Below are 15,513 nucleotides of genomic sequence, written 5' to 3'. Positions count from 1 at the left end.
TGGTTAGTGGCTGCTGCCCTCAACAGAGCAGCTTTAGATTACTCTTTTGCTTGAGTCAAGGTCATCGGAACACCAGTGTTGATTTGGCTGGGATTGAAGTAACTGTGTTTTTTGTTTGTTTGTTTGTTTTGTTTTGTTTTTAGTTATTTACTCAGGAAGGGATGGATTTGTACTGAGTCCTATAACTCTCTCACCTCCTTGTCACCTCACTCTGGTAGAGTATAATTAGAGGTCCTTTCTAAGGAAATGCTCCAGGTAGTAGTGGTCTGCTTACTTGGAACTGAATCTTTGACCTGCATTTTACAGAGCCTGTACTGAATGCAGCTAATAAGCCCAGCACACTGACATTAATCAGTAGGAGGGAAAACTGAGACAAAGTTTGAGTTATTTGGAAAGACCATATTAATAGTGTTAGGGATAGTAATAGTAATAGTAATAGTAATAGTAATAGGGATATGAAAACTCAGGGAAGAGATGCAGCCATTTTGGAAGGTGGTGAAAACAGAAAATGTAAGTACTTAAAGACTTTAAGCTTTTAGCAGTGGCAGTGGAAGAAAGAACTGTTTGATGTCCCACTATCATGTCCACAGAGATGCCATTATTTTTCTTCTTTATGAGACTTGAACTGTCCTTGAGGTAGATGGATTAAAGTTACATACTATAGAACCTTAATAAAGGTCCTAAAACACATGACTATTTTCATGGAATGAAATGACCAATCAAAAGGAGAAAGAGGAGAATAGAAGTGAACCCGGGTTCCTTAATAGAAAGATTTCTGGGATTACAAGATGAGAAGAGTAGAAATGAGTTTATCATAGGCTCCTTTAGGAAGAATATGAGTTTAGGGAAGGAAAAATGCAGTAAAATGAGAACAGACTAGACCTTGATAGTATATAGCAAATTATTGTAGTATGCCTCCTCACCATATGCTCATTCCATGATAAGTTCATGTTCCAAGATGAAATGAAAAATTAAGATGCATGGCATGGGAGATTCTAGAAAGGATAACAAAAAAAGAAAAATGTATGATAAAAAAAATCCCAAACAACCATACCCAACAAGTAGTCATTTTTAAAGTTCAATTATTATACACATTTGTTTGCCTTATTAATTCAGAAAGTTAGTTTGCAAATGTGTCGAGTCATTCCAATTTAAACTTCCTATACTTGTTTTTCTTGGTTATGTAAGATTCATTCAACCAAAGCCTATTTCACTGGTGGGTTATGAACTCCTTGATTATTGCTGTTGTTTTCTTTTGATTATGAGGATCCAGGAGTCATGATGTAATGTTGCTATGGTAATGAATATGTACAAATAGATGATTAAGGGTGGGGGGGGGAGGTTAAGTCCTGAGAAACACATTTGCATATAAATTCTTTCCAGTGAATTAAAAAAAAAAAAGTCACACGTGAATTTTTTCTGTTACGTACAAAAAATATAAAAGATGTGTTATATCATATCATATATTCAACAATGCATTGTGTTGCTTATATTCAATGACAGGAGTCACTCACTATTCTCCAAAGAATATTTTCTTAATAATAGTTCACACAAGGGGTGTCTGGGTGGCTCAGTGGGTTAAGGCCTCTGACTTTAGCTCAGGTCATGATCCTAGGGTCTTTGATCAAGCCCCGCATCCGGTTCTCTGCTCAGCGGGGAGCCTGCTTCCCCTGCTCCCCTGCCTGCCTCTCTGCCTACTTGTGATCTCTGTCTGTCAAATAAATAAATAAAATCTTTTAAAAAAATAATAGTTCACACAAAAAGGTATTGGATTAAGATTGGATTAATTTCTATAGGGATGTGTGTGTGTGTGTGTGTGTGTGAATAAAATATACTCTTCTAAATTAAAATTGGGACACATTATGATGATTAAATTCTTTTCTTGGTTGCCACGAAGGTGGTGTTAAGAACACAAGCATATCAGAAATATTTATAATTATCTAAGAGAATACTTTGCCAGCTATTGGGCTTCAATACATTTAGAATGACTAACTCCTTACTTCAAAGCCTCTATAGTATTGGTGTTGGAAGGAGACCATGCACCAGAGTACAGAGGGAAATGGTGTTTGAAGATGAAGTTAAAAATACTTCTACAAATTACGTGCTTAGCTTTTGACATACTAACCTTTTTGTGTGTGTGTATGTCACAGAACTTTGTGCCAAAATGCAAAAGATCCTGATTCCTTTATTGGCTGGCCATATGTTGACTGGCAAGGCACCCAACAACTCCAATTTTTTTTTTTAGTACTCTGCTTAAGACCTTGCCATTGATGAGGATTCACTAGACCAGCACTGCCCAATAAACACATAATACAAGCCATATGTATTTTAAAATTTTTAGTAGTCATGTTAAAAAGTAAAAAGAAATAGGTAAAATTAACTTTAGAAATCTATTTAGCCCAATACTTTAAAAATATTATCATTTCAACATAAACAATAGAGAAGCTATTAATGATATATTTTACCTTCTATTTTTATATTAAGTCTTTGAGATCTAGCATGTATTTGATACTTAGAGCATGTCAGTTCGGATTAGACACATTTCAAGTGCTCACTACCTACACGTGGCTAGTGGTACCAAAGCATGTGGCCAGTGGATTCTATAGTGGACAGGGCATCATTAGATGCAGAGACAGTGTTGGGTTTGTTTAGAATATTAAAGTTATTCAATATTAAACTTCTTGCGTAATAACCTTGCTTTTTTTTTTTTTTTTTTAAAGAAGATAAGAGCTTTCTGACATGCAGGGATGTTGCTTCCTGTATTCAAGAGACAAAATAAATATTGAAAGTAAATACCTGACATTAGTATAATGCCTGATGGCTTAACAGTGCTTTCACGGTCACTCCTCTTTTAAATCCCAGTCATGGTTTCGAGAAATAGGGAGGGATGAAGTTCCATTTACTCTTGAGGAAGCAGGCACAGACACTAAATCCTGCTCTTTCAGCTCCAAATCTCATGATCCAATGGTAGATCACAATCTAGGGTTCAGTTACCAAATAATGAGCCAGCCGAGTCAGCCAAAATATAATGTGTCCTAGCATTTTCTTGTCTTTTTTTTTTTTTTTTTTTAAGCATCTGTTTTGTGGGTGTCTGGAAGGGCTCAGTCTTGTCCCACATCTCCACTTTTTTTTTTTTTTTTTTTTGCTTGGATCCAGAATAAAATTAGAACAAAGTCTTTTTACCCTTAGGAATGTTTTGATTCATCCAAGGTGGTGATGGTGGGGGTGAGATCTTGAGGACTGTCACCAAATCCAACAAACATCCCACCCCCATTACTGTGATCTTTTGGTGGTGAAATCAATTACATACATTATTTCACCAGAAGACTTTCATAAACCTCAGAAAGAACACTCTATTTAGAGCTGAGGGGGTGAGGAAGCAAGTAATACCTCTTACTCTCAAACAATTAATATATATGACAATCGATTTTCAAGGCGCCCCCTAACAGTAGCAATAATACCAATGTCGGCTTTTGGGCTTTGTGTGTGGTTCAGGCTAAAATAATCCCATTCACTTTAACGTATAGGCTACATATATGAATTAAATTTGGGCTGATTTCTGTTAATTGGCAACTATGCCCTTAAATTTTCAATCACAACCCGCATGGGAAGCTCGCCCGTTTGATGAGGGGGCTCCAGGAATTAAATTCAAACAAGTTTCCAACACATTATTTTAAATGACTCTTCACCTTGCCTTAATCCTTGAGTACGATTCCCCTCTTCCGGCCCATATTTTCATTGCTGAAATTGTTGCAAGAGACCTTCCATAGCGCATAGGACGACGGGTATTTTGCCTCCAAATGTGTCAGATAACTACATGGCCTGGCGCTGGTGGTCCAGTTTTGGTCCATTCTTGGGAGGGGGGCGGTCATCGGAATACATCGAGTAAGAAAGTTTATTAAGCCCAAACTATGGGTAGCCAAGGCAGTAGGGATTGGTTATTTCCAGGGCTGAACAGAGAGGGCGCCCTTCTACAGACGCGCGCACAGCCAGGACAAGGTGGTGGGACGAGCCCCGCGGGAACACCTGAGGCTGTCTCAAGGCTCAGTCTACTTAGAAAACCTTTAGCCCACGGGACTACAAACAAATGTCAAGAGATCTGGACGAGTGGCTCTTCTCTAAGAGGCTGTAGAGCGACCACCAGGAAGCAATTGCGGCAGGGTTTAAGTTTCCCTAAAGCCTCGGTGGGGCTCTTCCTCGCGTCCTGACCCTTTCCCAGCTTTCGGGTCCTGTGGGTTCCGCGCTACCCAATCCCCTCTCTTGTCCCCAGCTCTGGGCAGTCTCATTGCCCGGCCTTTGGGCTCCCTTTGCCCGCCTGGCCGGCAACGCAGGCCCGGGGCTGCTGGAAGAGGGCGCAGGGGGCGGAGGCGCGGCGGGGGCGGGCTCTGTCCCCCCCCCCCCCGCCCTTTCAGCGGGCTGCTGAGGCCGGTGGCAGGAGCGCCGCGCACTGCCAGCCGCGGGGGGCAAGGGATGGGGAAGGCACGAGAGGGGGGCGCCCGCATGGATTAGAGCCAACCGCGCTCTTCAAAAAGGTGACGGGGCTGTGCTTCCATCCCGCCCGCGCCCCGGGAACTTCAAAGCGGCCCGGGCGGCTCGGACCGCCTAGCTCCGCTCTGGGACCTCGCAGCCCCGGCGCGGCCGCCTGGTGGCCATGACCCGAGCGCAGTGCGCGACGCTCCGCCAGGCTTTCCTGTTGCTCGCCACCGCCGCCGCGCTCTCGACAGGTACGACGGGCGCTCCTTCTGCAGCGCAAGAGAGGGTGGGAGTCGGGGGAGGTCTGCGGGTGGGCACGCGGGTGGGGTAGAAGGTGCTGCGAGTACACTGACTTTCCACTGGGCGGAGTGGGAAGCGCCAGTTGGATCAAGAGGGCGCGGGATAGGGCGCAGCGTGGGCACCTGATGTCTGGTAGCCATAGGATTAGACAGACAGGTGTGCTGGGGACGGAGCCACCAGGAGGAGCGAAAAAACGACAGGGACGTGGGGTAGTAGGGGTGAGGTGGGTGACAAATTTGGGGGCAGTTTGCAGCGGAGGGAGTGTGTTTGTGGGTGTGCGCCGGGCTGGGGAGTTGAGTGGCACCAGGAGTTCACTCTGCAGGGGCTTCGGGCACGCTCTGTACTGGGCTCGGGAGAGCTGAGCCAAGATTGTGGCGCGGTGGTGGTGGAAAGGTGGGGAATGGTGGTGGCGATTCGGTCTGAGTTTTAGGAGGCAAGGGATCTCTCAGAAGCCGCTGGTGCCAAGCTCTGTAGGCGGGAGAGGGAGCTTAGATCTGCGTGGTTTGCAACGCACATTGCTTTCGAGGTACGATCTTTACCAAGAGTTGCAGGAGAAAAAATTCTGGCAAGCGCCCCAGCGTTTTTAACAGGTCTGTGCCTTGATAGGCTAAATAGAGCCCTCGGCCCAAGCTGGAAACCAAACATTTCTTATAACGTTTACTAGAAACTGGGGCAAATGCATCTTCGGTAAAATCATAGTGTGCTATGAAGAAAAACCCTTTAGCTCTAAAACTGTTTTCGTTATAACATTATCTTGGGCTATGGAGAACAGCGGCAGATTCCTTGCTAACTCGTTCTTTAAACATTTCAATCAGACATTTAAGACATTTGCACACAAAAACCTGGTGTTTTTCCATAGAGCTGTACTTTGTCCGAAGCTGATTTTTATGCATTTTTGTTTTCCCAGATGACAATCTGTTTGACATTAATAGCTATACTCCAGGGTGGGTAGTTTTCCTTTTAGTGACATGTGCAGGGGAATGTTTTGAATAGTATGATTTCTGTCAAGTGCAGATTTCATGTTTCAGATGGCCTGAGAGAGTCACTTCATACAATATTCAAATGAAAATTGATTATTGGAAGTGATTAATACAATATGAGGATTAAAGCATTTTAGTTATCTTTGGAAAAGCACAGGCTTTTAGGAAAGCTACTACTCAGAGACTGTCCAGAGAATGATGGGATAAAGTGAAACATTTGCATTCAGAGTTAGTAAATTCATCAGTGGGAAGAAAACTGACAATGGGAAAGTCTTTATGAGAAATGAGCAGAAACTCCACTAACTTGGAACACTCAAAGTACTCTTGATGAATTTAACAGACTTTAAAAAAGAAGAAGAAGAAGAAGAAGAAGAAGAAGAATTAAATAGCCTTCTAGGTATCACAGTTTTGACGAGGTACCTGTAAAATTACCTCCACAGATTGTCTGTACAACACTTTTTATTTTAGGGAGCTAATAAATTTGCCACAGACATTTAAAAAAGATAATTATTTTTTTTATCTAATATATATTTTGTTATATGTCAGAATCTTCAGAAAATTTTAGAGACCCTGGGCATAGCAGTATTGATAAACATGCAAAGCTATGTTCTTTAAAAGGCATGGAGACTTTTGACATTGAAATGTATGAAAAAGAAAAAAAATAGACCATCCATTCAAATTTTTTTTCCCTCAAAATTTTTTTCCCTCAAAATATCTCCGATATGGAGATAATGTGTCAGTATAGTAAAGAAGTACTTACCAAAATTAAACTTTTATAATAAACTTCTCTATGTCAAATCTCTTGTAAGAACTTTATCTCTCTTTGTGTCCTGCAGAAACAATGTCTATTGCTGTCTACTTTCTTGAATTTCACTTTTATACCCATCTTTGATTATTTGGCAGAGGAGGTCAAAGTCGTTTTTTTAAAACTTCATCTTTTAAATTGTTTTTCTCATGTGGTTACCTGTATCTCATTTTTTAATCTAGTTACTTTTATAGATTACATAGTTTGTCATAATGGTCAATTTTGAAAATGTAGAAGTCGCTGCTGACACTATAACATGGCTGAGTGGCAGAAAACACCACTTTCCAATCTGACTCCGCTGAGCACCAGGCTTACGACTTTAAATACCTGAAGACATCGATAAACCAATAAACTCTTTCTGCTTGGCTGTTATTCCTCAGCATCTCTGTCACCTAAACCATGCCATGCATTAGCAGTAGAGTAGAAACCATTGCTCCTTGATGAGACTCTCAGAGGGTAACCATTGATGGAAAAAAAAATGAGAAAATATTTATTGGGCTGGGCTGGCTAAAAAATTAGGCTGCTCTGAGTTACAGTAATTATCTAGTGTCTGGGTTCCTTGTTATTTGGTAAGAAAGACCTGAGATGATCTCACATTTATCAGGTATACTAAACAAAAAGTCAGCACGAAATATCTTGGAGTTCTAGAGTTTGAAGCTGTGATTGGGATATTATATGGATTTACACATTGTGCATTCTCTACTAATTTTATGAAATTCCTTGGTCTCCTGGTTGGGAATGGATTATTAAGAGTCTGGAAAGCTACAATAAATAAATAAGTAAGTTAGTAAGTAAGTAAAAGTTCAGGGGCTACGTAGTTGGGTTAGTCAGTTAAGTGTCTGCCTTCAGCTCAGGTTATAATTCCAGGACCAGGGATCCAGGACCCCCTCTCCCCTCCCCTGCCCAGGGCTGGGCCCGCTCCTGAGTGGAGAGCCTGCGTCTCCATCTCCCTCTACAGTTCTCCCTGCTTGTGTTCTCTCTCAAATAAATAAATAAAATCTTAAACAAAATAATAAAATAAAGAGACTGGAAAGCTAGATGCAGTTGCTCTAAGAGTGAGAAGATAACTTTTCGTTTAATAAACAGGGTAGGGGTTTCAGATAGAGAGATGTTTCCACTGCCCATTTTAAGGTGTGCTGGAAGTGAAAGTGAAAGCCTTGGGCTGGATGAGGCTACAAATGCAGAAGACGTTGCCACCTTTGCCCTTCTTTAAGCAGGGTCATTTATTGGTTGGTTGACACACATGTGACAAGGCACAGATGGTTCTTAAGGAAGAGACTTCTCTGGCCCAGGAGAAACTCTGTGCAGAAGTCCTTGGCAGCATATTTCTTCATTAACTGTAGTACCTCAACTTGTTATCTAGCCTCAAGTTTACAGAAGTATCAAACAGAGTTCCTCAAATAAATGTAAGTGTAAGAGAGGAATGGGGATGATTCCAAATTTTTGATTCGAGCAGTGGAGGAGTAGTACCACGATGTGGGGTCAGGTTGGCAACCTCAGGAGGAGCAGATCTCAACCCCAGGTGGGGGTGGGGATGGTGGCCCAGAGCTGGAACTAAGTTTCGGCGTGGAGAACTTAAAATGCCTAGTACACACCAAAGTGGAGATACCAAGTAGGCAGTTGGTTGTTTAGGGCCTGGAGTTCCGGGCACAAGTCTAGACTAACGCTAAAAAATCAAGAGTCAAAATATTTGGTGTTTGATTCCGATTTAACTGAGTGTTCTGTACTTTTACCTGGCTGTCCTACATGAAAGAGATAATTGCGGTGAGCTAAGCTGCTCTTGTTTCCGATATGCCAGGATCTTAGGTTAGAAAGAGAAGCACAGACCTCTTTTCTAGCCCTTTCTCTTACCACTTGTCTTTAGCTCTGCCACCGTCCCTGTATGTGTCTCTGACTGCTCACCTCTAGCACTTGCGGTCATGTGTTGCCTGGCTCTACTGTTTCCAGTGAACGGAGAGACAGCCTCTCCTAACCTTACATGGGTTCTTGACCTGAAAAGGTGGTGAGAAAGTTAGAGCTCTCTAGACTCCCTGGTGGGTGAAAGCAGGTGGTTTTGCCCAACTATTTTCTTGAATGTGATTGTTATTTTCAAATGCATTTTTAGAGTATTTGCCTTTTGAATAAGCGTTCCTAGGTTTCTCTTTTAGGAGAACTGCTTCCAGGCAGTAGCCAAGATGCAGTTCATTGTATTTTTCTTGGCAGTACTTGTATCTCTTACTGTAAATAAGAGACGGATAAGGGGAGTGGAGAATGGGCAGAGTCAGAGCAGGGGAGGGGGTACCCTCACAGGACCTGTTCATCAGAGGCAGATTGAGGTTTAAGAGCAGGTGCCTAAGAGAGTAACTGCTCATCCTTTGGGGAATGGACAGGGATACATTAATTTCATCTATGGACTTTTTAATTCTTGCTCTGAGCTAAGTCTTGGCCAGCTACCAAATGATTAGTATAGCCTTCATTTTGAGATTTGTAGAGGACGGTGGCCTTTAAATGAACAACTCTATGCATGGATCTTTAACAAGCTTAAACGGATATGTTCGCATGTATATAAAGGGTTTATTTTAATAAAATGAGAGAACTAATTTCTAAATATAAATAGAAAACAGAACTAAACGGGGAAAAAGAGGGAAAATTCTAAGCACCAAAAGTGTCCTCTATATTATTCCTTATCACATATCTGTGAGGCCACCTCTGGGTTTTTCATTGTTTTGGCTGTCTCTACTTTAAATTTTCGTAGCCAATTCTCAGATCTCAAGTTTTATCCTTACATTATTTACGAAACTGGGATAATAAAGGGATATATTTGTAAGTGGTACAGATTTTCCCCTTTTCCTAGGAGAAATAGGAATACCTAATATTGTCCTGTCGCAGCTGTGCTTCTCCAGTCTAAGAGGGGTCATTCAGGGTGATATCCAGAAAAGAGAGGCAAAATAAAGCAAAGTAACTGTTCTTTTGGTTACCTGGTACTTTGTCCCCTAATTGCATGGCAGAACTCTAACCTACTCCTCTTTTCAAACTTTGTAACAGTTAAACAGCCTAAGGATAAAGGGGAAGAGGCTATGGTATCTCAGAATCCTGGATCCTGACACTGATTGAAAGGCTGCAGGATGCCTGCCAAGTAAAGCAGGATGGCGGAGTGGGGACCTCTTTCTCCATTACCTCACATTAGTCCGCAGCCTTCTTGGTAGCGGACAAGTTTCAGGCGATAATGTCAGGGGCTACTGCTCAGGCAGGAAAAGGTGGAGAGTGTGTGGAGAGAGATGGCTGGTTCTCTTCTACCAGGAAGCAGGTCCTGCTCTTCCCACATTTGTTACCTCTGTAGAAGACAGGACTGTGGTCATGAACCTGGTGCCTTTCACATTCTTTGGAAGCCGCATCCCTAAAGCACATGGGCCTCTTGGTTCCCCGGAATGGGGACAGGAAAACCACTACTCCTCACATTTAGGAATCCAGTAAAAAGTAAAAGGGAGGGAGGAGGTGAGTAGGAGTGTGAAGCAGGCAGGAGGAGACTTCATTTCCATAGAAGCCAGCACTCCTAATTGGGAGGGGTTGCTCTTTGCTTTACCACATGGCTCTTGCATTCACTTGCTCTGATTGGCCAACGAGAATCATAAGGTTCTACTCTGTCCTCATTTTTTTGCTTTTTGTCCTCCAGAGTAATTTCCCTTTTCTGTTGTTCTCTGCTGTGTTTTAGAGTATGTGAATATACTTATGTTTCTTTGGAACTGTTTTAAATTAATCCCCTCAAGAATTCATGGGTGAATCATTCAGTATGACTCAAGAGCTTGGCTTATTATTTTTTAAAACAATTTAAATTTGCCAGTGACTTAAGGATCCCAAATTAGATCTATCTACTTTTTCATTAAACTTTTCACACCGAGAAAATGATTAGGATACTTTAGTTTTGGAAGCGAGACACATATATTTTCTTCTAATTTGTTTTATCATCCTTATCTCATGATAAGGTACAATGATTGAGAAAAGCACCGTATCTCTGTATGTGGATTGAGTTATTTTTAAATATTTTGTTTAACACCATGATTGACTTGGTCAAAAACAAGATGAGAAATAAATCTAACCCATTATGGTCCAGACAATGAGCATTTTAATGCGAAATGTTTAGTTTCATAAATGCATGCTTATCCAAGAGATGTTAACTCAAAGGGTGGTAATCCAGATTAACACAGCTTTAAGGAACCAGATTGTTTTAAAACAGAGCCAAAATATATTGAAGAGTATTAATGCATCACATCTCATAATTTTATCTGATGACATTTTTCTGGACTGCTCCCCTAAAAGTGTGTTTATTTCTTTTCTCCATTCCCATTATTGCTCTTCAAGAATATAAAAATCTGCTCTGTGAATATTTGTCTGCTCTAATAATCAAAGGGAGACTTTGTTCTCACTCAAATTCCACCTATTACCTGTAGTGTATATTTCTCAGAAATAGATAATCCATTGAAAATTTGAAACTCTAAATAAAGAATAAATATATGATTAGCAGAACGTTTCTTTCTTTTTTTTAAAAAAAGATTTATTTATTTATTTATTTATTTATTTATTTATTTATTTGAGTGAGAGAGACACAGGGCTAGAGGGAATACAAGCAGAGGGAGTGGGAGAGGGAGAAGCAGGCTTCCACTGAGCAGGAAGCCAGATGCGGGGCTGGATCCCAAGACCCTGGGATCATGACCTGAGCTGAAGGCAGACACTTAACAGACTGAGCCACCCAGACACCCCTAGTAGAACATTTCTTACAGGATAATAAATGTGTAATTAAATGAATCTCTCTTTATTTTTTAATTTTTTTCCCTACAGCTGTTCTCTAGCTGTATATTAACTATATTAAAAGGTATTACTTTTTGCACAGAGGAGAAAATTGATTTCATTAAGAAAAATGGACTTTAAAGAATGAGATTTATTGTGTCAAATCAAGATGAAGATGCTCTTTTAGAATTGCTTTTACTGAACTCTGCTTTATATATTGTCATTATCATAAAGTTTTTCCTAAATTCCTTTATTATGTTTCTAATATCTATAGGGTTTATAGTGCTGTCTCCTCTTATATTTCTGAATTGGGAATTTGAATTTTCTTTCTTTTTCCCTTGATCGGTGGGAGTTTATAAATTTTATTAAATTCTTTCAAATAAATAACTTTGGCTTTATTGATTTTCAGGTTTTTTTTTTCTTTAGTTGTTTTCTACTCTTAACTTAATATTTCCTTCCTCTACTTACTTTGAGTTTAATTATTCTTCTTTATTCTAGCTTCTTAAGTTGGTACTTTAGATCAACAGCAGGCAAACTTCTTCTTAAAGGATCAGAAAATACATATTTTAGGCTTGTGGGCCAAACAGTCTGTGTTACAATTACTTGATTCAACCATTTTCGTGTAAAATCAACCATAGACAATGCATAAACAAATAGGTGTTGCTTTATTTACAAATGGGACAGCCAATGGGCCATAGTTTGATGACCTTTTCTTAAATCATTCATTTAAGACCTTTCTTCTTTTCTAATACAGGCATTTAAAGTTTCACATTTCCTCCTTGGCAACTGTTTCAGCTCATTCATAAATTGTGCTATGTTGTATTTTAACTTTCAGTGAGTTCAGTATTCTCTAGTTTTCTTTATGATTCTCTGGGACTTGTGGGTTTTTTAGATGTCTTTTGTTTAATTTCTAAATATTTTGGGAATTTTCAGGTTGTTTTTTGTTATTGACTTCTGATTTAAATACACTGGGAGTGAAAGAACATAATCTGTATAATTTTAATTTTTCTGAATTTATTGATCTGTTTTAGAGCCTAACCTGTATCTGACCTGTTAAATGTATTACATGTTCTTGAAAATAACGTACATTCTGCTGTTGTTGGGTGGAGTGTTCTATAGATGCTATTTGGTCAAGTTGTTTCTCAGTGTTATTCAAAGCTTCTATATCTTTATTGATTTTCTACCTGCTTCTTTTTCAATTACCAAGAGAGGATTGTTGATATCTCCTACATACATGTGAATTTGTCTGCTCCTCTTTTTAGTTTTTCTGATTTTTGCTTCATGTGTTTGAAAATTTTGTTAATATGTACATATACCTTAAAATTTTATGTTCTCTTAATGCATATTTATCATTAGGAAATCTCCCACTTTACCCTGGTGTTATTTATTCTTATGCCATGCCTCTCTTTATCACTTGTAATCTTTGCTTTAGAGTTTACTCTGTTGACATTAATATAGCCATCCCAGCTTTTTCATGGTTAATCTTTTTGTATCTCTTTTTATATAGCCACTCCTGCTTTCTTTTGCTGATTGCCTGCATATCATAGATTTCTCTTATTCTAAACTTTTATTGTATCTATGTATGTATACATATATATATATATATATACATATATATATATATATATACTTGTGTGTGTGTATACACACACACACAAGTATATATATATATATATGTATATATATATATACATATATATATATATATATATTTAAATTGGGCTTCTAGTAGAGAGCATATGGAAAGGTCCTGCTTTTTTATTCAGGCTTACATACTTGTCTTTTAACTGGAGAATTTAGACCATACACATTTAATGTATTTATCAATATGGTTGTGTTTAAATCTGTCACCTTATTGTTTTTATGTCTCTCCCTTTATTTTTCTATTTTTTGCCTTTGTTTGGTTTAATTGACAAAATGTTACTATTCTGTATTATTTCCACTATTGGTTTATAAGCTACATCTCTTTGTCTATTTTTAGTGATTGTTCCAAGTTTTATAATATCCATCGTTAAATTATCATAGTTTAATCTAAAAACCTTATTCTTATATTCTTTCATTTTTTTCTTCTTGTCCCTTGTGTAATTAATCTCACATGTTTTACTTCTAAATATTTTATAGACCTTGAAAAAAATAGTTCTTATTTTGGCTTAAATACTTAGTTATTTTTATATGAATTAAAAAATGAATGCAGGATTTTGCATTAACCCACCTATTTATCATTTCTGCTCATTGTTTTCCATTATTCTGTGTAGATGTGAATTTACATCTGGTGTCTTTTTCCTTTAACCTGAAGAACAATTTCTTCTGACAATGAATTTTATTTTCTGGAAAAGATTTATTTCATTTTCTGACAATGAATTTTATTTTCTGGAAAAGATTTATTTCATTTTCCTTTTCCTCATCACTTAGTTAAACTTCTCATCAATTGACTATCTCACACCAGTCAGAATGGCTAAAGTTAACTCAGGAAACAAATGTTGGCAAGGATGTGGAGAAAGGAGAACCATCTTACACTGCTGGTGAGAATGAAAACTGGTACAGCCACTTTGGAAAACAGCATGGAGTTTCCTCAAAGGGTAAAAATAGAACTATCCTATGAGCCAGCAATTGCACTACTAGGTATTTATCCAAAGGATACAAACATAGTGATTTGAAAGGGCAACCACACACCAATGTTCATAGCAGCAATGTCCACAATAGCCAAATAATGGAAAGAGCCCAGATGTCTATCAAGAGATGAATGTATAAAGAAAGTGAGGTATATATTAACAATGGACTATTACTCAGCTATCAAAAATAATGAAATCGTGCCATTTGTAATGATGAGGATGGAACTAGAGGGTATTATACTAAGCAAACCACATTAGGCAGAAAAAGACAAATAGCATATGATTTCACTCATATGTGGAATTTAAGAAAAAAAAACAGATGAACATAAGGAAAGAGAAGAAAAAATAAAATAAGATGAAAATAGAGAGGGAGGCAAACCATAAGAGACTCTTAACTATAGGAAACAAATAGGGTTGCTGGAAAGGAAGTGGTTGGGGGACTGGGGTAACTGAGTAATGGGCTAAGTAGTATACTTGATGTAGTGAGTCCTGGGTATTATATGCAACTGATGAATCACTAAATCCTATCCCTGAAACTAATAATAATAACGAAAAAGAAACTTTTTATTAACTGGAATTGAAAGAAATTTAGTTCATCGATTCATATATCCGTCAACTAGATCATACCATTATGCTTGCTTTATCACATATATATCCGTTTATCTATTCCTCTATTCATCAAATACGTATTATTTTTATGTATTTCTAAGTAAGTTACAAATATCATTACACTACCCTCTAAATACTTCATTATGCATTTATACAAGTACAATACTTGCTAACATTTTTCTCTTTTCATGAAACATTTACATATATTGCATATAATAACATTCACAAAGCTTATGTGTGCAGTCATGGTGTTTTGAGAATTTCATTCCCTTAATCTTTTCAAGATGTTAATAATAAACACCATCACAATAAGTTTCCTCCTGTTTCCACCCAGTCTTTCCTGAGTTTGTATTTTATCCAGCATAGATTAGTTTTAACTGTTGAGTGTATTCCTTTTAAATGCCAATTAGGTACAGTTCGTTGATAATATTGTTCACATCATCTATATTTTTACTGAGAGGGGTATTGAAAATCTCCAACTATACTTGTGGATTTAGCTTTCTCTCCCTTTAGTTCTGTCAGTTTTTATTGCATATATTTTGAAACTCTCTTATTAGATACACACATTTACAGTTGTCGTGTCTTCCTGAAGCAATGACCAATTATTATTAAATATCCCACTTCATCTCACTAATACTTTTGTCTTCATATCTACTCTGTGCAAAATTATATATAACTATGCCAACATTTTTATGCTTCATATTTGCATGTTTGTTTTTCCCATACTTTTACTTACACCCCGTCTGTGTCTTTATCTTGGTTGTGCAACTTTTGTACATGGCGTATAGCTGGTTCTTGATTTTTATCCTTTAACTATATTACAATATCTGCCTTTAATTCAAGTGTTTAGGTCATTAACATTTAGTATAATTATTGGTATGGATTCATGCCTACCCTGTTGCTACTTGTCTCTTTTTTTATTATTTTTCTGTCTCCTTTTTTTGCCTTTTTGGGGGGGCTAGTCACTTTT

At 38.4% G+C, this 15,513-nt stretch overlaps 1 protein-coding gene across 3 annotated transcripts in view; it reads left to right on the top strand.

Moving 5' to 3' along the window:
- ACVR1C (activin A receptor type 1C) overlaps positions 1-15,513 on the top strand; it is a 101,900-nt gene that overhangs the window by 21,687 nt on the left and 64,700 nt on the right. The window contains exon 1 of one of the 3 annotated variants that reach the window (XM_032355637.1): positions 4,008-4,724. The exons of 1 other annotated variant lie outside the window; for it this stretch is intronic. In XM_032355637.1, coding sequence (XP_032211528.1) covers positions 4,652-4,724 — 73 coding nt within the window. In that variant the 5' untranslated portion in view covers positions 4,008-4,651. Of the gene's footprint in view, positions 1-4,007; positions 4,725-15,513 lie in introns of those variants that run through there. One more of the 3 variants, XM_032355636.1, reaches the window with a different exon arrangement.

This window comes from Mustela erminea, chromosome 8, assembly GCF_009829155.1.
Source record: "Mustela erminea isolate mMusErm1 chromosome 8, mMusErm1.Pri, whole genome shotgun sequence".
Taxonomy (NCBI): domain Eukaryota; kingdom Metazoa; phylum Chordata; class Mammalia; order Carnivora; family Mustelidae; genus Mustela; species Mustela erminea.
The sequence above is the reverse complement of the archived record's forward strand: the minus strand, read 5'-3'. Positions and strand labels throughout refer to the sequence as shown.